The sequence below is a fragment of the Ursus arctos genome, unplaced genomic scaffold, assembly GCF_023065955.2.
Source record: "Ursus arctos isolate Adak ecotype North America unplaced genomic scaffold, UrsArc2.0 scaffold_31, whole genome shotgun sequence".
Classification (NCBI taxonomy): Eukaryota; Metazoa; Chordata; class Mammalia; order Carnivora; family Ursidae; genus Ursus; species Ursus arctos.
In genome coordinates, this window is record NW_026622997.1 from 4,313,753 (window position 1) to 4,336,633 (window position 22,881).

At 44.5% G+C, this 22,881-nt stretch overlaps 1 protein-coding gene across 7 annotated transcripts in view; it reads left to right on the forward strand.

Annotated features, from left to right (window-relative positions):
- The window catches only part of GPLD1 (glycosylphosphatidylinositol specific phospholipase D1), a 62,787-nt gene that overhangs the window by 3,214 nt on the left and 36,692 nt on the right, over positions 1-22,881 (forward strand). For 2 of the 7 annotated variants that reach the window (XM_044388678.3, XM_044388679.3), the window contains exons 1-7: positions 1,593-1,962; positions 2,354-2,436; positions 5,090-5,145; positions 17,133-17,211; positions 20,362-20,459; positions 20,871-20,981; positions 21,982-22,030. In XM_044388678.3, the coding sequence (XP_044244613.2) occupies positions 1,940-1,962; positions 2,354-2,436; positions 5,090-5,145; positions 17,133-17,211; positions 20,362-20,459; positions 20,871-20,981; positions 21,982-22,030 (499 nt within the window). In that variant the 5' untranslated portion in view covers positions 1,593-1,939. Of the gene's footprint in view, positions 1-52; positions 475-1,592; positions 1,963-1,995; positions 2,437-5,089; positions 5,146-17,132; positions 17,212-20,361; positions 20,460-20,870; positions 21,055-21,981; positions 22,031-22,881 lie in introns of those variants that run through there. The other 5 variants (XM_044388681.3, XM_057305075.1, XM_044388677.3 and 2 more) reach the window with 4 other exon arrangements.

The following is a 22,881-nucleotide window of genomic DNA, read 5'->3' on the forward strand; positions in this document are numbered from 1 at the left end:
TCTTTCGTTTGTTGTGAGATAAAATAATTGCGTAGCAGAGTTGCTACATTAAATTTAGCACAACGTTCAAAGTCCTAGTAGCTGCCCTAGGACAAGCCACTAGTTAAGATAGTTAGGCCTCCAACTAGTCAATGGGACACCATTCGTCAGAATTGAATCAACCGAGGTATAATTACAAGTAGACATGAGCCTAAGAATCTGGAAGCAGGAAGGAAGCCTCAACTTTAATGAGGATGCAAATATATGTTTAGGAGGGCGATCTTCGGAATCTGGGTTCGAGTGAAGCCCGTGCCTAGGCTAAGACTAGCGATCCTAAATCAATGCGTATCTCTGCTTCTCTATTCCTACTGAGTTGAGTCTCGCTGTCTTTTTCAGAGCCTGTCTCTAAGACGTTGGGTTCTTATTCGCAAAATGCGGAGGCAGTAACTTTAAATTTCGACTGTTTTTTTCTGAGTCGGCGTCCCTCGGTCCTGAGTGAGTCACATCAAGCAGAAGTGGGAACAGCGGAGTTTAATCTTTTTGTGTGTCTGGATTCGCTCTTTCCTTTATTCTGCCGAAGGAATCTGGGGGGCGGAGAGGAGGTCCTGGAGGGGAGAATGCGGCCTCGTGCGTGAGACCTGGTGTCTTTCCACCTGCAGCCTCTAGAGGGAGCTCTACTGTTGGGACAACTGTGGCAGCCTCTCTCCATCCAGAATCAGTTGGCTTATCTTAAGGAACCACTCCCTTTTCCAGCTGACTTTCCAATAGACACACTCCCTAGGAGTACTTGTACTTGTAGGAGCGCACAAAACTTCCCGATTTTTAAAAAATTAAAAACTTTTTAGATTGAATATAAATATATTAATACTGAGGCCAGTGGAGATGTAAAATCTGACTTAATTTTTATGAAGGAAGGGGCCCACAAGGGCAAAAGTGCCTAAGGCCTGGGAAAGTCATGATGTTGCCCCCCCCCCCCACCTTCTCTCCGACGGTCTTGTGCCCTCTGCAAGCCTCCTTTCAGAGTGGGAACAATTCCCTTCCGGTTGCTGTCTTGCTCCTAGGCTGCCCAGTGCCTCCCAGAGCCTGGCTGGGTGTGATGGCTCACTGGGCCTATTAGGACAAGATTAGGGGACCTGGCCTTATCCTGGGCACTTCCATCTCTACTCCCACCCTTCTCCAACAGCTCCCCCACTTACAGTAAGGGGGAGAATTGGACCTAAGTTTATAAAACACCCTGTTAGCTAGACAAAGCACATTAGTTCATGACCTCTGGCCTCAAAGCAGTCAGGAGCAGCTGGGCCCAATGCCCTCTGGATTGAGGGAGAGCTGCGGGCTTCTTTTCTTTGGGGCTTGCAGGTGGCTAAGCTAAGTTTATAGAGGAAACTTGGCAGACACCTAAGGGTCGCAAATCACCCCGTCTTCTGCTATTCTTCTCTTCCGTGTGCTCGCCTGAGCATGAGTACGGTTTCCCTCCACTGTTTCAGGATCTCCTTTCTTGTCTCTCACATATAATGTGCATAATTTGAGCTGTAATATCGCCACCATTTCCATGATAGAGCTTCACCGAATTTTTCCCCTGGGTTAAATGCAATGGACTAGATGCTTCTTGACAGGTATTTTCTGAATCCTTGTTCCTTGGTCTTAAATCTGTCCCATGTCTCCCGCCCCCAGTGGAATCCGCGTCTTTGCTGGGGGTGCAGGAATCTGACCGCGCAACAGGCTCGAGATAAGCCCCATAAGAACAGCCAGGAGCAGAGAGACCAGGAGTGCTTGCTCTTGTGTAATCCGTGCAAGTGTCAGTATCTGTTGCCAAATACTGAAAGCGAGGCCGGTGCCAGCTGATCGTCATAAAAGCTCTCCCAGCGCTTGGAGAAGCTTGGGAGGCTGAGGACACGGGCCCCCGTGTGGGTGTGCAAAGGTTGCCTGAGGGGTCAGCCCCTGTGAGCTGAGGTGGTCCAGCATGTGGACCCTTAATAGAGGCAGGTGAGTCTCTCTCTCTTTCTCTTTCTTGAAGAATGCAAAGCACATTTGGAGACAACTTTGCCAGGGTGACCATACAAACTTTGTGTCAACAAGAAATCTGGAGGACACCTGGGTCAGAAAGGGGCCTTGCTCAGGACATTCAGATTTCGGTTGATGGCTTTTTCTTTCTCTCCCAGGTGGAGTTTGTTTGCTGTTCTGGTGAAGTTAAACAGTAGTTAAACAGTGGGCTGGGAAGCGTTATTATTTTGAAATGAGGCTTGGTTTCCTGTGTCAGTGACCTGCTTAGAGCGAAAGCAGTGGGTCTGGGCCTGGGTTTCAGGCCCGCTGCCACAGCTCTGAGCACTTCGTGCCCCCGAGGAGCAGCGAGTAACGAGGGCATGTCCGTCTGCAGGTTGTGGCCTGGGCTGCTGATCGCGCTGGGCTCCCTCTGCCCGGGGGGTTCGCCGTGTGGCATCTCCACACACATCGAGATAGGTAAGTGCGGCCGCCTTGCCGCGGGATTAGGATGCTAAGCGTGTTAAAGGGCGTTAAGGAAGAGCTGTGACGTCGGTCCCACGTATCGATAACAAGTTCCCCGGATTGCAGCGCGGTGACTGGAGTCGGGTGGGTTCCGTGGAAGGGCGGGCAGGAGGCAAGGGAACGATGTGGCTTGGTGATCCGGGTAGGCAAACAGTGAGGAGCTGGAGAAACTAGCCTTTGCCATGAAGCAGAGCCAATAGAGCTGGAGGGAGGAAGATGGGTGGAACTCGGTAGGCGTGAGGAATGTGTTTTTGTTGTTTTATATTTCCAAGTATGTGTACAGGGCCACCTGTGGCCACGGCAGTGGGTCCCCTGAGTCAAGTGGTTGGCTTCAGGGAGGGCAAGGAAGCGAGGGAGTCCGACCACTGGCGTTAGAGGTGCCCTGGATGACAGGAGCTGGGGAGGACAGGCTCGGGGGTGAGGCAGAGTACCAAACACAGGTGCATGGTGGATTGAGTTCTCAGATGAAGTGTGTGATGTTTTTTTGGACTCATGGCAAATGTAAGCCGATTTGTAATGTAATCAGATAGGATTATATTCTATAACAATTTTCATGTTAATTTTAAATATGCCTGATGTCTGGGTTTTCTTCTAGATAAAAACAATAAAAATATAGTTAGGCCACCTAGCCAGAAGGTACCAATCAGAGCAAGATTACAAATTGTGAAAACTTGTCAGTGCCAGATAGACCGAGGTATTTATTGAGTTCTGGTCGACAAGAACCTATGATCCCAGAACTCGGTTACTGAGCCCGGTCCCTGTATTTCACAGACAAGGAAATCAATCTGGAGAATCTCACAGCTAGCTCATTAGTGGGCTGGCCTAGGGTTGTATGTCCTGAGAGCCAGTCCGGTGTGCTTTCCAAACACTTATTGAGAACAGGCAGTCAGGAAACCATAGAAAAGAGAATTAGACCCAGTTTCTAATACCAGCTCTGCTGTCAACTAGGTATGAGACACAGAACGGTTCATTTTCTCTGTGTTCCTCTTCTGTAAAGTAAGGAAGCAGAATGTCTCTGAATTTGAAAGTATTGTCCAACTGTAAGTTCTCTGAAATTGAAATTGCTAAAACAAGTGGGCTGAGAACGAACCAAGTGTAAATGAGAATATTCAAGAATAAGTATTAAATGGAAAGTTTTTACTCCTCCAGGTTTAAACACAGATGAATTACGAAATTTTAATAAAATCGGATAACTGCTTGCCTTTTTTTCAGTAGGTACCAAAGATCCTAATAGATTTATATGAAACATATATTCAGTGTAATCTATTATATTAAACATAACATACTATGATATGTATTTTTAATAAAAATATTTATATAATAGAATAGATAATATCTCTATTATATAAATATGTAAATATTAATACATTAATATATTCCATATATAATATAAAACTGTTTATATGAACATAACTGAAGGCCACTCCGAACCTGCACAGATTTTGAGGAGTCTTAGGTGAAAGACAAAACTCCAACATTTACCACTTAGAGGATTTCGTAAATCTCTTGGTTTGTGTTTCCACTTCCTATGTAAAGCCTGTTGGAAGGCTGACAGTTCTGTGAGTTAATTAGAATGGGCCTCATTCAGTGGTCTGAGCTGTAAGTCACCGCAGTCCTGTGTCCAGGTTACAGGTGTGGGCTGGGAGCCTGTATCTTCTAGGGTTACGCTTGGAGGAGTGGCTGTATTTTTGTATGAATTACAAAATTGGGTGTGATTCACAATAGAAGTAAGGTATCGCCTTTGAATGTGACTTCCCAAGGCCTGTTCATCGTAGAGATTCTGGGAAGAGTCAGGGTGTGGATGTGTCTGTGTCGGCATGTGGGGGGAGCAGGTGACCTGGGGCTTTTTTGGGGGGGGGGGTCCCATCTAATGTGGCCCAACTCATGAAAAAACATACAAGAGTAACTGATTCAGCCCATGGTTTTGGCCGTGTGTGCTCTTTCCTGCTTAGGGTCCTTTATCTCAGGGAGTTGTTGAGGCGAAATAAGATGACAGCTTCTGCTTACTGAGCTCCTTCCGTGTATCAGCCACTGTGCTCGTCACATCACGTGTATTTTGTGTGACTCAGCACACCTGCGAGGTGGGAATTATTTACTTAATTTTACTTAGGAGGGAACTGAGACCTAGCGTAGCAGGGCCATGGTGCCAGCTAAGCAGAAACTTCAAATCTCTGTGCAAATTTGACTTGTATTTCAGCAATTTAAATATTGTATGAATCTTATTATGCCTAGCGGAAATGACTAGTGAGTACACACTTGACTTTCATTTCCCCCTTCCTTGGCAGTTACAATAACAAAATTACATTTTCTTTTTTTTTTTTTTTTTTTTTTTTTTTTTTTACAGATTTTTATTTATTAGAGATAGAGCATGAGCGGGAGAAGGAGCAGAGAGAGAGGGAGAGAGAGTCTTAAGCATACTTCACACTGAGCATGGAGCCTGACTTGGGGCTCGATCCCACGACCCTGAAATCACAACCTGACACAAAACCAAGAATCTAACACCCAGCCGACTACACCACCCATACACCCCCATTTTCCTTTTAAAACATCTTAAATAGTTCTGTTTTCAGTTACAGTTGAATTTAATTGACTTATATCTTTCTCTCAGGACACAGAGCTCTGGAGTTTCTCCACCTTCAAGATGGGAGAGTTAACTACAAAGAGGTATAAAGTTTAATTTTTCTCTTATTCCTTGTGCATGAACTCTCTTCCAAAAGTGCCTAAATAAAGGTCCTAACAGATATTTAGGCAGTAATTTTAAGAGTCCTTTTTCTTTTCATAAAACGTTAATATTTGGGGCTATAAAGGGTATATGTCCCCTCTAGTACTACCTGAACATATATATATTATATATGTAATTATATGTATTATGTATGTGATATAACATTAAATAGTATCACTGAAATATCTTAATGATGAATCATAATTTGAAAAACTGAGAATTTAAAAAGTACATCATTTTGTTTTTACAAAAAGAGGTCATGCCTGAGATAAATCATTTTTCACCTCTTGACTGTGTTGTATAAAAATTGCATCAGCACAAAAAGCAGGAGTCTGCTTTGAGATGCTCTTCTGATGTCTCCTTCTACTGTATTCTTGGTAACACTGTCTGATGGCTTTCCTGTAGCTGTCCTCAAATTGGTCCCACTCTGACCTTATACACTATTTCTAGTTCTGGGCTAAATAATGCTTTGTGCAAAGATGATTCTTAGTACCTACATTTGATAAGAGTGGTTAATATTCCCTGGTGACATCAGAACTGGATCAAATTATTACCAGTAAGTCTCGACAATTCCGTACAGAAAGCAGGATGGGGAGATAACTGAAATGTTCCTATCCTCAACCATTTTTAGGCATTAGTTTCAACTTTCTGACTTGGCGATCGAACAGTGTTTATCTTCATTGACCCTGGTGGAAGGTAGCCAGGGATGAGGAGAAGCAAGAACCTACCTAATTCATCATGCGAACAATCAATCCCGAGTGTGTGCAGAGCAGTTTTCTAGTGGAGATATTCATGCTTGTATCATTAACTTAATTTGAAATGTGTGAACTGGACACCGATCCTTCCCCTCTGCATTGGTCCTAATGCAGATACTGATGTCATCATTGGAAATGACTAAGTGCCCTGAGTGCTTACACTTCACCTTCAATTTACGAGGGTCAGGACTACCTCACCTCTTGTGATACTGTCCGATCCCTTTCCATGATGTAGTTTATATCTCTGTGTGTAGGACTTGTTGTAGTGTCGCTTTCTCCCTACTCATACCTGCTCTTTGGGGACTTCTGGACTCATTGGGGTTTGAATTTTGTTAGTTCTGGGATTATCTTTTGTTAATATAGCCAGAGGTGACTGTTCGTGAAGTCTTTGACTTACACAAAGAGAATAATGCCTAAAGCTGAGAAAATCCGTGTACTAATTTATAAGCACTGTCAGAAGCAGGGCTCCTGGGTGGCTCAGTAGGTTAAGCATCTGCCCTTGGCTGGGGTTGTGATTCCAGGGTCCTGGGATTGAGCCCTGCATTGGGCTCCTTGCTCAGTGGGGAGCCTGCTTCTCCCTCTCCCCCTGCCTGCTGCTCCCCTTGCTTGTCTCACATTCTCTCTGTCAAATAAATAAAACCTTAAAAAGAAAAAAACTGTCAGAAGCAAGCTGACCTCATATTGGTGGTCACTATTGCCCTGATACTTTTTTTCCTATTGTTTTCTTATTAAAGTGTAGTTGATAATGCTACATTACATATGTACAGCATAGTGATTCAACAATTCTGCACGTTATTCAGTGCTCACCACGATAAATGTGGTCACTACCCATCACCATGTGTTATCACAATATTATTTACACGGGAGATTAACAGTATCTCCCGTGCCGTCCTTTTTATTTCCATGACTTATAACTGGAAGCTTGTACCTCTAAATCCCCTTCACCTATTTTGCTGATCCCTTCCCTACCCTCCACCTTTCCCTCTGGCAACCACCAGTTTCTTCTCTGTATTTAAAAGTCAATTTGTTTGTTCATGTATTTCTTAGATTCTACATATAAGCGAAATCACATGGTATTTGTCTTTCTCTGACTTACTTCATTTAGCCTAGTACCCTCTAGCTCCATCCATGTTGTCACAGATGACAAAATCTTAGTCTTTTTTAATGCCTGAGTAATAGTCCTCTGTATGTGTGTGTAATCACATCTCCTTTATCCGTTCACGTGTCTATGGACGCCTGGATTGTTTCTATATTTGGCTATTATAAATAATGCTGCAGTAAACATCAGGTGCGTATATCTTTTCAAATTAGTGTTCTTGTTTTCTTGGGTAAATACCCAGCAGTGGAATTACTGGATCATATGGTATTTCTATTTTTAATTTTTCGAGGAACCTCCCCTGTTTCCCCGCAGTGGCTGCACCAATTTACATTCCCACCACCAGTGCACGGGGTTCCTTTTTCTCCACATCCTCATCAACACTTATTTTTTGTCGTTTTGATGCTAGCCTTTCTGATAGGTGTCCGTGTCTGGTGATCATCTCATTGTAGTTTTGATTTGCATTTCCCCGCTGATAAATGTTGAGCATTTTTTTTCATATGTGTATTGCCCATCTACATGTCTTTGGAAAAATGTCTGTTCAAGTCCTCTTTTTCTTAATGGGATTGTTTGGGAGTTTTTTGTGTTCAGTGGTAGGAGTTCTTTGTGTAGTTCAGATAGTAAACTTCTGTTGGATGCATCATTTGAAAATATCTTCTTCCATTCAGTACGTTACTTTGTTGTTTGGTTGAGTTCTTTTGTTTGTCTTTTTCTGTGCAAAATCTTGGTGTCGTCCCAGTAGTTTTCTTTTGTCTCAAAAGACATAGCCATAAATATGTTGCTAAGGCCGGTGTCCAAGAGATGACTACCTGTGTTTTCTTCTAGAATTTTTATGGTTTCAGGTCTCATATTTAGGTCTTTATTTTATTTTTGTGTTTGGTTTAAGAAAATGGCCCAGTTTCATTCTTCTGCATGTTGCTGTCCATTTTTCCCAGCATCATTTCTGGAAGACACTGTCTTTTTCTCATTGTATATTATGACTCTTTTGTCATAGATTAATTGACCATGTAAGTGAGGGTTTATTTCTGGGCTCTCTGCTCCATTCCATTGATCTATGTGTCTATTTTTGTGCCAGTACCATACGTTTTAATTACTACAGCTTTGTAGTATATCTTGAAATCTGGGATTGTGATACCTCCAGTTTTGTTCTCCTTTCTCAAGGTTTCTTTGGCTATTTGGGGTCTTGTGTAGTTCCACACAAATTTTAGGATTGTTCTAGTTCTGTGAAAAATGCCATTGGTATTTTGATAGGGATTGCATTAATCTGTAGATTACTTTGGGTAATATGGACATTTTCACGATATTAATCCTTCCAATCCGTGAGCATGGAATATCTTTCCATTTGTGTCACGTTCAGTTTCTTTCAGCAGTATCTTACGACTTTTCAGAGTATAGGTCTTTCACATCCTTGTTTAAATTTGTTCCTAGATATTTTATTCTTCTTGGTGCAATTGTAAATGAGATTGTTTTCTTAATTCTTTTTGCTATGTCCTTATGAACATATAGAAATGGTGCAGATTTCTACATATTAACTTTGTATCCTGCAACTTTACTAAAATTCCTTTATTCTAATAATTCTTTTTGTAGTCTTATAGGTTTTCTATATGTAGTATCATGTCATCTGTAAATAGTGACCATTTTACTTCTTTCTTACCAGTTTGGATGCTTTTATTTCTTGTCTGAGTGCTGCAGCTAGGACTTCCAGTACTCTGCTGAGTGAAAGTGGTGGGAATGAACATCCTCGTCTTGTTTCTGACCTTAGGGGAAAAGCTCTGTTTTCCCCCATTGAGTATGTCAGCTGTGGGTTCTTCATAGAAGGCCTCTATCATGTTGAGATATGGTTCCCCTAAATCCACTTTATTGAGTTTTTATCATGAACAAAAGTGGTCCTTTTAACATACTATTGAATTTGGTTTGGTCATATGTGTTGAAGCTTTTTGCATCTGTGTTCATCAGGGATATTGGCCTGTAGTTCTCTTTTTTAGTGATGTCTTTGTCTGGTTTTGGAATCAGGGTAAAGCTGGCCTTGTAGAAGGGATTTGGAAGTTTTCCTTCCTCTTCTGTTTTTTGGAAGAGTTTGGAAGAATAGGTATGAATTCTTCTTTAAGTGTTTGGTAGAGTTCACCAGTGAAGCCATCTGGTCCTGGACTCTTGTTTGGGAGTGTTCTGAATCCAGATTCAATTTTGTTACTAATGGTCTGTTCAAATTTTCTATTTCTTCTTGGTTCAGCTTTGGCAGATTGTATGTTTCTAGGAATTTATGCATCTCCTCTAGGTTCTCCAATTTGTTATATAATTTTTCATAGTATTCTTTTATAATTGTATTTCTGTGGTGTTGGTTGTTATTTCTCCTTCATTTCTGATTTTTCCTTATTGAGTACTTGCTCTTTCTTGAGTCTGGCTAAAGGTTTATCAATTCTGTTTATCTTCTCAAAAAAACTAACTCTTGGTTCCATTGATCTGTTTTGTTTTTCATTTATTTCCACTCTAATCTTTATTATCTCCCTCCTTCTACTAACTTTGGGCTTTGTTCTTTTTCTAGTTGCTTTGGGTGTAAGGTTTGATTGCTTTGAGATTTTTCTTATTTCTTGTAATAGGCCTGTACTGCTATAAACTTCCCCGCTAGAACTGTTTTTGCTGTATCCCAAAGATTTTTCTTTTCAAGTAGGTTCCATACCCAACATGGGGCTTAAACTCAAGACCCTGAGATACGAGTCACGTCCTCTACCAACCAAGCCAGCTAGGTGTCCCCACAGATTTTCAGTCATTGTTTCCATTTTTGTTTGTCTCCAGGTAGTTATTTCCTCCTTGATTTCTGCATTGACCCATCTGTTTTTGCCAGCATGTTTTTTAGCATCTGTGTGGGGTTTTTTCCCCCTAGTTCTTTTTTTCTTATAATTTCTAGTTTCATACTGTGATGGTTGGACCCATTATATATACATATATATACACACATATATATGTATATATAAACAGAATGTGGTATTTTAACCATGAAATCCTAGCAATGGTAGTTATTCGGTTAGTTGCGGTCCTGTCTGCCCTGCTTCCTCCTGCCTGCCTACAGAAGAGATTTCTTTTCTGACTAGAGAACTGATAGATACTGTAAAACACTCTGTCAAACCGTGTTGACACTTGGCTTTATATCATTCTAGGCCTTATCTCTTAATTTATTAGCACCTTCTTCCCCCCAAAATTATGCTCTACACACTATGCAGCTTGTCTTTTTCATTTAATAGATCGGTGATGTCTTTCCATGTCAAAAGAGATCTTCAGAATCATTTAGAACAACTACATATTTTTCTGTTATCCATAATGTATCATTTATTCAACTAATTCTATATTTTAACTTTTTATTTGGAAGAAATTAAAAACCAATAGAAAAGCTGGACAGTTAGGCAATCCCTATCTGCCCTTTACCATATTCCTGTAGATCTTCAATTGGTGACACATTTGCCCTTTTATCCTCTCTGTTGTCCCCCAAGGAAAGGAGGTAGGCCTGAGAAGGAACAAAGGTCCTTATTCGGGGCCTCAGAATGGCAATTCAGGGGAGCACAGATTCTGGATTAACCAGAAAAGTGTGCCACCAGTGCAAGGAAAGCAAGGGGTATTTATGAGAAAGAAGGAAGAGGTAATTACAGGATTTACATAAAGCAGAGAAGGAAGAAACCCTGCTAGTTTGGTGCTGACCAGTCGAACTGCTTGTGATGACTATCTTACTGATTATTGGTGCTATCAAACAAAAGTCCCTGCTATGTATTTATTGACTATACCGTCCTCATCCTATCCGAATGCCAGTTGCTCTGTTGAAATGTTATGAGCAACAGCTTGTCAAACAGCTGCTGCTTCCAGCCCAGTTCAGGAGCTCGTTAGTTGGAAAGGAAAATGAATCCCTCATGTCCAGAGATCTCATGCAATTGCACCACTTATAGATACTGATTTCTTTTCTCCTGAATGGTTCTAGAGTGAATTGCTAGCGTGATGCCCATTATCCTTTACCACATCGTTGTGTATTTCCTAAAAACAAGGACACTCCTATGGAGCCACAGCACAGTACTCGCAGGAAATCAACATTAAATAACACTGCCACCCAATCCTCAGCCTTCATCCAGATCTCCCCAGTTGTCTCAATAATCTTCTTTGTGATTCCAGGACCAATCCGGGACCATGAGATCTAGAACATTTCCTCAGGCCTACCTTGTCTTTAATGACCTTGATATTTTGGAAAGGGCACGGTCCAAAAACTGTGGAATGTACCTTAGTTTGGTTTCATCTGGTAGTTCCTCATACATCCCCTTGCAGGTTTTTTTTTTTTTATTAAGATTTTATTTACTTAAGAGAGCGTGCAGGTGAGCACAACGAGGGAGGGGCAGAAGGAGGAGGAGAAGCACACTCCCATCTGAGCAGGGAGCCCCATTCGGGGCTCGATCCCAGGACCCTAGGATCATGACCTGAGCCGAAGGCAGACGTTTAACCAGCTGAGCCACCCAGACGCCCCTTGCAGGTTATCTTTTGACAGCAACAGCCCAGAACACAGAAGCGATGCTGTATTCTCACCACATCGTACCAGAAGGCTCACAATGTCAAATGTACTGTTTCTGGTGATGTTAACTTTCATTTCAGTGATTGTATTTTTCACTTCTAAGATTTCCTTTGGGTGGTTCTTTATATATTCCTTTCCTGAGACTGTTTGGAGGGGGGTTAAATATGTTTGTAATTGAAACATTTTTATCATGGCTGCTTTAAAATATTTGTCAGATAAGTCTAAAATTTCCATCATTTCTGTGTTGGCTTCTATTGGTTATCTCTTTTCGTTCCTTTTGAGATCCCTGGTTCTTGGTAAGTTCAGGTATTTTAGGTATGAGGACATTTTGGGTATTAGGTTATGAGACTCTGGATCTTACTGAAAACTTTCACTTTAGTTGACTTCTTCTGACACCACTTTGGAAGGGGACCATGATGGGGGGGAGCACCCATCTCCTAACTCTCCTAACTGCCAAGTGGAGGTGGAAGCCAAGGTTCCCCCAAGCCTCCATGATGCCTCTGTGGCCGGAAGCGGCAGAAGTGCCTCGTTATTGCTCCTCACGGTGGCCTCTGCAGGTGCTGGGGGGTCTCCTCGTGAACATCTTGCTTTCCCCTGGGCCTCTTCTGATCCCACCCGGGGGGGGGGCGGGAGAGGTGCCATGTTACTGTCCGTTGGGACGGGGTGTCCAGGCTCTCCCCATGGTCTCTACTGACACTAAGGGGTAGGGATGGGGACAGGACAGCACGGATGAAAGTCCTGGTGAGGGTGGGGCCACAGTGTTTTCTGTGATGTTTGGCTAGAGCAGAAAGGCTATTGTCTAAAAGTTTTCTGTCTAGCTAGGCCGTCCATTTCCTAGTCTTATGGTTAGAGAAAGTAGGCTTTTGTTGTTGTTCATGGGTTTGTGTGTTTGGTTTATGCCCAGTAGAGTTTCTAGGTGGCAGGCTTTCCTGGTATCCACTCGGGACCTATGAGGCAAAGAGAAAGCCCAGGGAATTCACTGCAGTGTCGTCTTCAGGTCCCGAGCTCCCAGCGCCCGCATACTGACCTCCGCCCCTCAGGGGCTTCGTCCGCTCATTTTATGTACAATGCCCAGGAGCTTCGGCTTAGCAAGATGGAATAAGTCCTAGTGATGTTGATTTTTTTTTTTTTTTTATAACCTGGTTGAGATGATGTCTTCAAGTTTTTACACCAGAAAATAAATATTTTCTACTTTTTAATTGGCTAGTAAATATTTCATGGGGAGAGATATTGAGGTAATGTAAATATCCTTTTTCTCGTCAAAGTTTACCGACTGGTTGTAGCATCTGTCAGTAATTTGTGCCTGAAATCATAATTATGGTTACCAAATTGTTTATCTGATTCCATCACTTTCTACATTTCTCAGCATTCTGCTGTTGAGTAGAGCCTTTCCTTCTTTCCCCATTCGTATATTTACTTCATATACGTTCATGGATTTCTATTTAACAGTTTATATTACATTATTATCACTTGATGCTTACATTGTCCCAGTTGGCTTTTGTGTCTATTTATCCGCCTATTTATTTAAAACCATGAGTTCACACAAGAATAGCTCTGTTTATGACCCATCAGCACAGCATTCGTCCTAGCCTTCTCTGTGCCCGTATCTGCGGCTCCTTTCTCCAACAGTGAGAAATCTGGCCATCACTCTCAATATGTATTCTTTGTGCTCAGTCTCCTCATTTGTGACCAGTTTCCCGACCGTGTTTGGCAAACGCTTCAGCCCTGGCGCTGCTAGCTGAGTCCTTCTGGCCCAGAAACAAAGGAAGAAACAAAACAGGAATGATCTCTACGATGGAGGAAGGATTAATATCCTCAGTTGCTCATATATTTCATTGAAATTTTTTTTAAGATTTTGAGAGAGAGCGCACAAGCAGGGGGAGCAGCAGAGGGAGAGAGAGAAGCAGACTCCCCACTGAGCAGGGAGCCCGATTCAGGGCTCAATCCCGGACCCTGAGATCATGATCTGAGCTGAAGGCAGATGCTTCACCGACTGAGCCACCAGGCTCCCCTCATTGAAATTTCTTGATAAGTATCTTGAGATTTGGAAACATTCACTTTTAGGGCCTGGTTTTAATTTCATTTTTGCTAACTCGGTGGGTGGGAAACGGTGTTTTGTTATAGGCTTAATTGGCATTTTGATCAACGAGGTTAAATACTTTCGAGTGTTCATCAGCTGTTTCTATTACGTCTTCTATGAATCACTTACATGTTTTGCTCATTTCTCCATCAGGATATTTATCTTGACGTGGAAGAATGACTTAAAGATACCAGCCCCGTCACGTGTCAGATGATTCTCGTGGTTACTGTTCGATTTGCTTCTGGTGCTCCCTACCAAAAACCCTTCAGTTTTTGTGTCATTAAGCACTTCATTCCATTCTCTCTGGCTCTCTGTTCTACTCTTATGGCTTCTGCCTGTATGCTTTGCTTAGAAAAATCATTCCCACTCTGAGGTTATGCAGTAACTCCCTTCAGTTTCGTCCTGCTAGTTTTGTGGCTTCATGTTTAGCCTTTAATGCTTTAATTCATCTTCTATTTGTTTTGGCATAAAGCACATGAGGAGTCCAGGAACCTCTTGTTGGTCCTGTTCAAGTCCGTGTCATGTAGGCCACGCTTGATCCCCCACAAGAATAGAACCCTCGCAACCTCGGGGTTGTGCCAACACCACCAGATGGTTCCTGCACCTTCATTCATCCCCGTTACATACTGTGTATGCTGGAGTCTGTTTCTGTGCTCTCTATTCTGTTTCATTGATCTCCTTTAATTCCAGTATCCTACTGTTTTTATTTCTGTAGCTTAAAAATACATTTTTCTATGTGAAGGATGCATCCTCCCCTGTACTTACCACCCCCCCCCCAGCAGCTTCCTATTTTGCTGACACATTTACTTTTCAAAGTTGAGTTCAGAATTATTTTTTCATGTTAAGTAACAGCATCTCCCTCCCCTAGAGCTGCAGATTCAACAAGTCTTAATCCTATAAAGTGACCAAGTCAGTGCTGGCAAGGTAAATATTCAATCAAGTTAATTATTATTTTTACATGATGAAAGTCTAGCTTGCAAGCCATCTTTAGAGAAAAAGGAGACTTCATTGGTTCCTGTAACTGATAGCGTGCAGCCCTGCTCCAAGCGCTGAGGTCTAGGTGGTGGTCTCTCTCCACGTGGAGGACACAGGCCTGCAGCCTGAAAATCCCCAAGGGGAAGAGGGTGTCTTCCACACAGCCCTCCACGAGGAGTCTCAGGGAAGGTTCGAACCGAGCTAGCTTTGATCAAAGGTGTATCTCTGAGCCAAACACTGGTGGCAGTGGGGACTAGTTAAGTCCTTACATAAATTAAGAATTGTGGGACCGAGGGGCGCCTGGGTGGCACAGCGGTTAAGCGTCTGCCTTCGGCTCAGGGCGTGATCCCGGTGTTATGGGATCGAGCCCCACATCAGGCTCCTCCCCTATGAGCCTGCTTCTTCCTCTCCCACTCCCCTGCTGTGTTCCCTCTCTCGCTGGCTGTCTCTATCTCTGTCGAATAAATAAATAAAATCTTTAAAAAAAAAAAAAAAAAAAAGAATTGTGGGACTGAGAGCCCCACATCGGGCTCCCTGCTCAGCTGGAGCCTGCTTCTCCCTCTGCCTGCCCCTCCCACCTGCTTGTGCACCAGCGCTCTCAAATAAATGAATGAAATCTTTAAAAAAAAAAAAAAAAAAAACTTAGGGGGCCCCTGGCTGGCTCAGTAGGAAGAACATGCAACTCTTAATCTCAGGGTTGTGAGTTTGAGACCCGGGTCGGGTGGGTAGAGATTACTTAAATACTTAGAAGTCTAGGCTGTCAAACTTTTGCTTTGGCAATCGGAGTTCGTCTGCAGATGCTGGAAACCCCTCTGGCTAGCTTCTGCGCCCCCCCCCCCCCCCCGGATTGGGGAACTGCGTGCTGAGGAACTGTGAGCTCCAGCCAAGCACCCAGGAAGGGCTCCCGAACCACGCACAGAACAGGCGGCCGGGGCCACGTGCGCCAGGTCCAACAGCCACCCGCCGCTGAGTCCAATCCAGCCGCCTCGTCCCCTCAGCCCTGCTGCTTACTCGCAAGACAGGAGCTCGGTCCTCTGCCTGAGAACATCTGGGCCCCCTGCTACCGCCGAGGCAAAACCCGGCCCTTGCCCGCTAGCTGAAGTGGAGGGGCAGACGGGGCTCCATGTGCAGTCTGGGGGATATAGTCTGTTTCTAGCCCCTCGCAGCAGCTGGCCCACCTGAAGGGGGTCAGAATGGAGAGAGCCAGTCAGCCGAGAACATTGAGATATAATGTTCTTTTTTTCTTTTTTTTCTTTTTTTAAGATTTTAGTTGAGAGACTGAGAGAGATGGGGGAGGTGGAGGGACAAGCAGGGGGAGGGGCAGAGGGAGAGAAGGAGAAGCAGGCTTCCTGCTCAGCAGGGAGCCCCACACAGGGCTCATCCCAGGACCCCCGTATCATGACCTGGGCTGAAGGCAGAAGCTTAACTGAGTCACTCAGGCACCCTGAAATATAATGTTTTGTTTTTTGTTTTAGATTTTATTTGACAGAGAGCCAGCGAGAGAGGGAACATAAGCAGGGGGAGTGGGAGAGGAAGAAGCAGGCTCCCAGCGGAGGAGCCCGATGTGGGGCTCGATCCCATAATGCCGGGATCACGCCCTGAGCCTAAGGCAGACGCTTAACGACTGAGCCATCCAGGCGCCCCATATAATGTTCTTTTACTATCTACTTTTATCATAATTTTAAAAGGGAAAGGATCTTTTAAACTCCCCCCCAAAAAGCCCAAAAGACATAATCTGACTCTGAAGTACAGGGAGCAACTATAAACTTGTATATAAATATATAGTTGACCCTTGAACAATGCTGGGATTGCGGGGCACCGATCCCCAGGCAGTCAAAAACTCATATCTAACTTTTGACTCCCCCCAAGCTTTACTAATAGCATACTGTTGACCAGAAACCTTAATAAGTCAGTTAAAGCTTATTTTGTAGGTTGTGTTATAATCCTGTATTCTCGTAATAAAGCAAGCTAACGAAAATGTTAATGAGAAAATGCATTAAAGAAAATACATTTCTAGGACTCTGCTATATCTAGTGAAAATCACCTGCATCTGAGTGAACCTGCATGGTTCAAATCCGTGTTCAAGGGTCAGCAGTGTAACTTTTATGTGTGAACGTCATGCTTATGTGTGCACGTTGTATGTACGCATGTCTGTATTTCTCTCCTGGCACTGATCTTTCACTGGATCATTGAAAATCTTACCACGAACCAGTCGGTGAGCTAGGCTTGGGGAAATCCTGCTCTTTTGGTGGACAGAGAAACAAAAGGTGAAATTAAATAAATGATTGTTGCTACTTCTTGATCAGCCTGTGTTTGCTAGGGTAGAACCTGAGGTCTCGGTTGTAGGGCGTTGTCTGGGATTATGCCCGAGTTTTTATTATATGCTTACACCTTCCTTCCGTCCCCTCTCCTGCTGTAGGGCGGGCTTGTCCCACACTGCTGTCTCTTGCCCCTGATCTCTCCCTTTTCCTCTTCCCCAGCTGTTACTTGAGCACCAGGATGCGTATCAGGCCGGAGCCGTGTTTCCTGACGCCTTCTACCCCAGCATCTGCGAGAGAGGTAAGATCAAGTCTTGCAGACCAAACGGTGTCTCCTTCACTTGGTTAACAGGGACGGGCAGGACAGAAGAAATCGAACACCTCGTATTTTCCACGATCGTTGGTCAATGACTTGGTTCACATGACTGCGTTTTTCATTTAACCGAACCTTACCTACTTAAGCGTAGAAATTCTGAAAATTTTCATGATCCTATGCGTCCTTACTTTACCACTTCGTGGTGGAAGAGACGGAAGGGTCTGGGTTCTGTTCCTGCTGTGCTGCGGGTAACATGTGACCTTCAGAGAGTCCTTGCTGTGCTGCGTCTGTTTCCACGCCTGTGACGTAATAATAATGATGCCTGCCTTGCCTCTTCACTGGATTCTTGTGGGCGTTCATGCATGTTATTTTGTCCAGTGTCGTGCAGATCTAAGGCGGCGTTATTAGTAACCTGGACTTATGGGGTGTATTGGGGCCCCAGTGGGCAAGGAAGGTGCACTCCAGCAGGGTAATCGGAGGGGTGTTTTATAAGGGGACCATTTACAGAGCTGCAGGCTGGATGTAAGAGATCTGCAGGAACCGTGCAGGGAGGGAGCGCCTCCTGGAACTGCACGGGGAGGCCCTGAGGGGGCCAGACCTTCAGTCAGGGACACAGCCAGTCCCCGGGGCCCCAAAGCCGGGGATCCGGGAGAATGAATACCCCCACCTCTCTTCCTTTTCTCTGATCTCCTCTCTGTTCTCCCCATTGGCCAAACCCCACCCAACCAAAGCTGGAGGGTAAAGAGGCCAGTTGGGCAGGTCCCTTCAGGGGCACCGTGCAGGGCAGAGGAGGTTGGACTCGGGTTGGGAGGGACAAACGATAGACATCCAGTACATCTCCATGTGAACCATTTTTGGAGTCTCAGGGTCATGGTCATTATCCAAGTGTATTTTATTTTTGTTTTTGTTTTTTAAAGATTTTATTTTTTCATTTGAGAGAGAGAGCGAGCATGAGTGGAGGAGAAGGGCAGAGGGAGAAGCAGGCTCCCAGCTGAGCAGAGAGCCTGACATGGGGCCGGATCCCAGGACCTGAGCCGAAGGCAGACACTGAACCAACTGAGCCCCCCAGGCACCCACCGTCATTTGTTTTAATACAGGGCTGCCTTTAGGCTCAATGAAATGTTTCAGACTACCCACTCCTGTAGTCATGATACCAAATAACTAAGCTTTTGTATTTGTCATATTTGTAAGGTTGGGTGGGGTTTCTTTCTTAGCCTGTTAACTGTCCTTTCTGAATCCTGTTATTTTGCCTGCTTGTTACAGTTTTTCTCTTTCTAAACCTATTTCCAGTTTAGCACTTCCCAAACTGTATTCAGGGGGCTGTAATGTCTCTTAATAACCGTTCCTTGGTATAAGGAGTTTAAAAAGAACTTATAAGAAGTTAAAAAAGAACTTTTTTTGGCAAATTTGAGAAAACTTGCTTAATATATGCCATCTTAAGAGACCGACCAAACACGCAGTGCTGAAGGCTCTGAGAAGCGTGGAAAAGGAGCCCCCAGTCTCTCGGGTTTTCTGTTTTTCCTCTACCAGTAGATGCCCTCCCTGAGGTCAAGCTCGGGACCAGTGCAGACAGATACACCAGTGAGCTCAGTTCGCATTATAAAGTATACACTGACCAAGAGGAATTCCATGCACACTCCTCTTAGATTTTCATGAATTTGCCCAAATTTTCCCTTGATCTCACACATACCTACGTGCACAGCACCTGTCTTTTGATTTGGGGGCCCACTTTTATTGCATCTTGCGGAAGCAAACGTTCTCGCTCAGTTGGCAAAGCAGCAGCTGTTTTTATGCTCCATTGTATCAGTTTTCCTGATACCGAATCAAGTCTGTAACTATAATAATGAGGACACCTGGCCTCCCCAGGATTAGAAGCAGCCCTGCTGACCCTCAGCTATAGCACAGCTGTGGGGACAGGTGCATGGGGGACAAGGGCCTGCCGGCCACCACCACCCCACAGGCCCTGGGTGGACTTTCTTTTGCTTCCATTCAGTAAGATTACAGAAGGGAACAAAAAGGTTTGCTTAATCTGGCAATTTGGTTAAGGGGGACGTTTGTCCAAAGAGCTGCTGTTATACTTAATTTTGGATTTTTACTGAATTCTGTAAAATAGGAATTATAAGTTTATTCTTTAGGAAAACTGAGAGCAAATCAAATTTCTTAGTTACAATGTCTTTGAAAATCATTTCCAGAAAAGCCAGTGATTTAAAACTGGTTAGAATGTTTTTACTGTGGGGCGCCTGGGTGGCTCAGTTGGTTAAGCGTCTGCCTTTGGCTCAGGTCAGGATCCCAGGGTCCTGGGATGGAGCCCCACCTCAGGCTTCCTGCTCCCCGGGGAGTCGGCTTCTCCCTCTGCTGCTCCCCCTTGCTTGTGCATGTGCTTTCTCTCTCTCTCTTTCTCTGTCAAATAAAATCTTTAAGAAAAATGTTTGTACTTTAGTGACAGCAAAACTACTTGAACGGAGGGATCTAAACTCTGGAGTTGTGGTTTCGTTGCCCCTCGTGATGTTTGACGCCCCAGGACGAACGTGTGGCATGGGGAGGTTTGGAACAGATGCTGGGTCCTGTCCTTCCTACCCCCGCTGTGGGAATGAAGAGCTACGTGGGTGCCCGTTGGCCCATTCAGCTGATGCTTGGGGCCTGTGCCATTTTAAAACAATTGTTGAAAATTAAAACACTTCATAGACTTTGGAGTATCTACTTTTGTCTTTTGTGCTGTTAGGAAGGTGGGCTGTGATGGACGAAGATGACACACACACCTGCACCTGTACCCACACCCCCACATCCCCCCTGCACCGCCCCGCAGCTGACTCCGGCACTCCCACCCACCACCCGCACCCCCCCCGACCCCCACCACACACCCCTTTTCTCCTTCCCTTTAGCACAGACATGGAAAACACTTCCAGCCTCTGTGGCAGCCCAGGTGATTCGAGATGCTGTGAGCTGGTCATGGCTCCTTTCTCTCTCTCTCCCAGCTGGCTGTTCTAGAGGCTTCCTCTGAACATCAACAGAAGAACTGAAGAGGCTCGGAGGGAAGGAGGAGAAGGGTTGCAGGAGGTGGCCGTGGTGGCTGATTTCACTGCGAATCTCCAGCATTTTCAGAAAGACTCCTGAGACCTGCTCTTGTCTCTCCAGGGCAATTCCATGACGTGTCTGAGAGCACTCACTGGACCCCCTTTCTGAACGCAAGCGTCCACTACATCCGAGAGAACTACCCCCTTCCCTGGGAGAAGGTAGGCACGGCCCTCTAGCGCCAAGAGGAAATTCCATTCCAAACCCCCACCTCCATCTGCATTTTCTCCGTTTGCACCCCATCCCACCCCAGGCTCCGGAGGGCTGCTCACCCTTGCACCTCCAGGGCCCGATACAGGATGTGGTTGGTTAATACCTGAATAAACTTAGAAAAACGCAGTAGGTCACTTGGCTATTTTGCTCTGAGAGCAGTGTCTCTGAAAGCCCTTCCAAGGCGCTGCGAAACTTTTCAAAAAGTCCTTTGTGGTTTTCGTCACTAGAAACTACATGTCCCTGCCTCTGATGTTTTTATTGTCAAGTCTCAGGAATGGAAATCCTGTTTATTAAACATTGTAATAGGATTTTTGTAAAATAACCCAAGCGCCTGCCCCTGTAATCTGCTTATTTGGCAGGGCACGGAGAAATTGGTAGCTTTCTTGTTTGGAATTACCTCTCACATGGTGGCCGACGTCAGCTGGCACAGCTTGGGTATCGAGCAGGGGTTCCTTAGGACCATGGGAGCCGTGAGTACTTGTCTACAGGTGGATGACGCCACGGGCCCGGCACTGGCCCTTCTGGAGGAGAGGAAAACTTGAGGTTATTCAGGGGTCATGTGGAAACAAGGCTTCTTGCCCAGAGCAGTCTTCCATTTCCATCCCTTCCTCTCTATTCCTCCTCCCGCTCCCTGTAAAATTCATCGCACGCGCAGAACCACTAACGTGCACCGAAATCAGCAGTAAATGTCGTGTTCTGTTTCGTCACAGACAATATTTGGGAAATTTCATGTTTTATTCAAGTTGTGTGCGTGAATAAGGATACGAAGAGCTGCCACTTCGTTCTCTTTGGAAAGAATGGTTCCCCATGCATGTTCTTTTTTAATTTTTTTTTTTTTTTTAACATTCAAAAAAAAAATGTTTTTATTTGCGTGTCGTCGACGCAGCGTTCCGTGGGCTCCGGGCGATCCGACAGCTGTGTGCAGACGCTGGGCTCGCCCCCCTGTCACCGCGCAGCCCCGCCATCGCACCTTTCACTGTCGTCCCTGCGCTGCGGCTTTATTCCCGTGCCGGATTCACTCCGTGACCTCCCACTCCCCTGCACCCATTTCGCCCATCTCCCCACGCTGGGCTGTTTCCATTTTCTATATGAAACTGCCATAGCCCCGAAGTGCACGTGGCGCTCTGGTTTCTGGAAGTCCCCTCTGGTCACCAGGTGCTCTTAGTGCCGTCCTGTGCGAAGCTTATGCTCGGACTCAGTAGAGACGGTGTGTATGTCCTCTGAGGTGCAGATGTTTGCAATAGCTTTGTTACCAGACGTCAATATAGGGCACAGCTGCCACGATACGTTTTTTAACAAATAAAATAATGAAATCAAACTTTTTTTTTAAATCGAGTCCACCTCTTAGGGACCCTTAGCATTCACTAGGTCAGGCATTCCTCTCCTCACTCCTGGTGTGGCTGTGGGGTAGGGGCTTGGGTTACAATGTGTGATCTGTATACACATCAGATGATTCTCTTTCTTTCTTAGGTTGATTTTCATGACTCCTATTCCAAGGCCCACTCGGCTGGTGATTTCGGTACTGTTGATTCACATTTGCCATAGTTTCTTTTGTGATTGTCCTATCTCCCTTGTTATGGAGTCACTCTGTACCTTAAATCTGTATTTTCCTCCCTATGTTGAATAACCTTCTTCTTAACTGAGACCATTTCATGATGAGTTAGGACTGGGTATGTGGTTCTCCTGAGATAAAATGTTATTTTCGTATTCTATGAGATAGGTATTCCGTCACTTTGTGAAATGGCTAGTAACCAGGCAGGTGTCTAGACAACAAGAGTGCTGACGCTTCCGGGAGCATCTGCTGGTAGAGATGCGTGTAGATCGCGGTGGGCTCGCTGCAGTGTCTCTTTCTCATTTGTGTGTGGAGGGGTGGGGAGGGGTAAACTTGTACTAAAAACCCAAATATTTAAAGTAAAATATGTATTTTTTATCACCTTGCCAGTCCATATACTAACTAGCTTTCTGTTTTAATCGTTCAGTTATAGGACGGCCATATCTCATTTGACACGGAGATGTACTTCTGAAAAGTTGTATATGTGTATTTCTTTATTTAAAAAATCACATTTCCTCATTGACTTATGTCACAATTTAGAAAAGCTTTACATCAGCTTGAAATTCATGACCTAAGTTCACCTAATACTTCAGCTTTAAATTGGTACCTCGCATCTTTTTCCTGTAGTGAATCACCTTGAAATGGCCGAGGTAGATGGGGAATGGTGTGTTAAAAGAACTTTTATGGTTCGTCTTTCCTTAAAGTGAAAAACTTTTGGTTATGTGGGTGTTCCTTTCTTAATTCCTATGTTTTACTGGCTAAGATATGAACGATCACTTTTTCTTAAAGACGGGCTTGTACCTCAAACAAGGAACAGA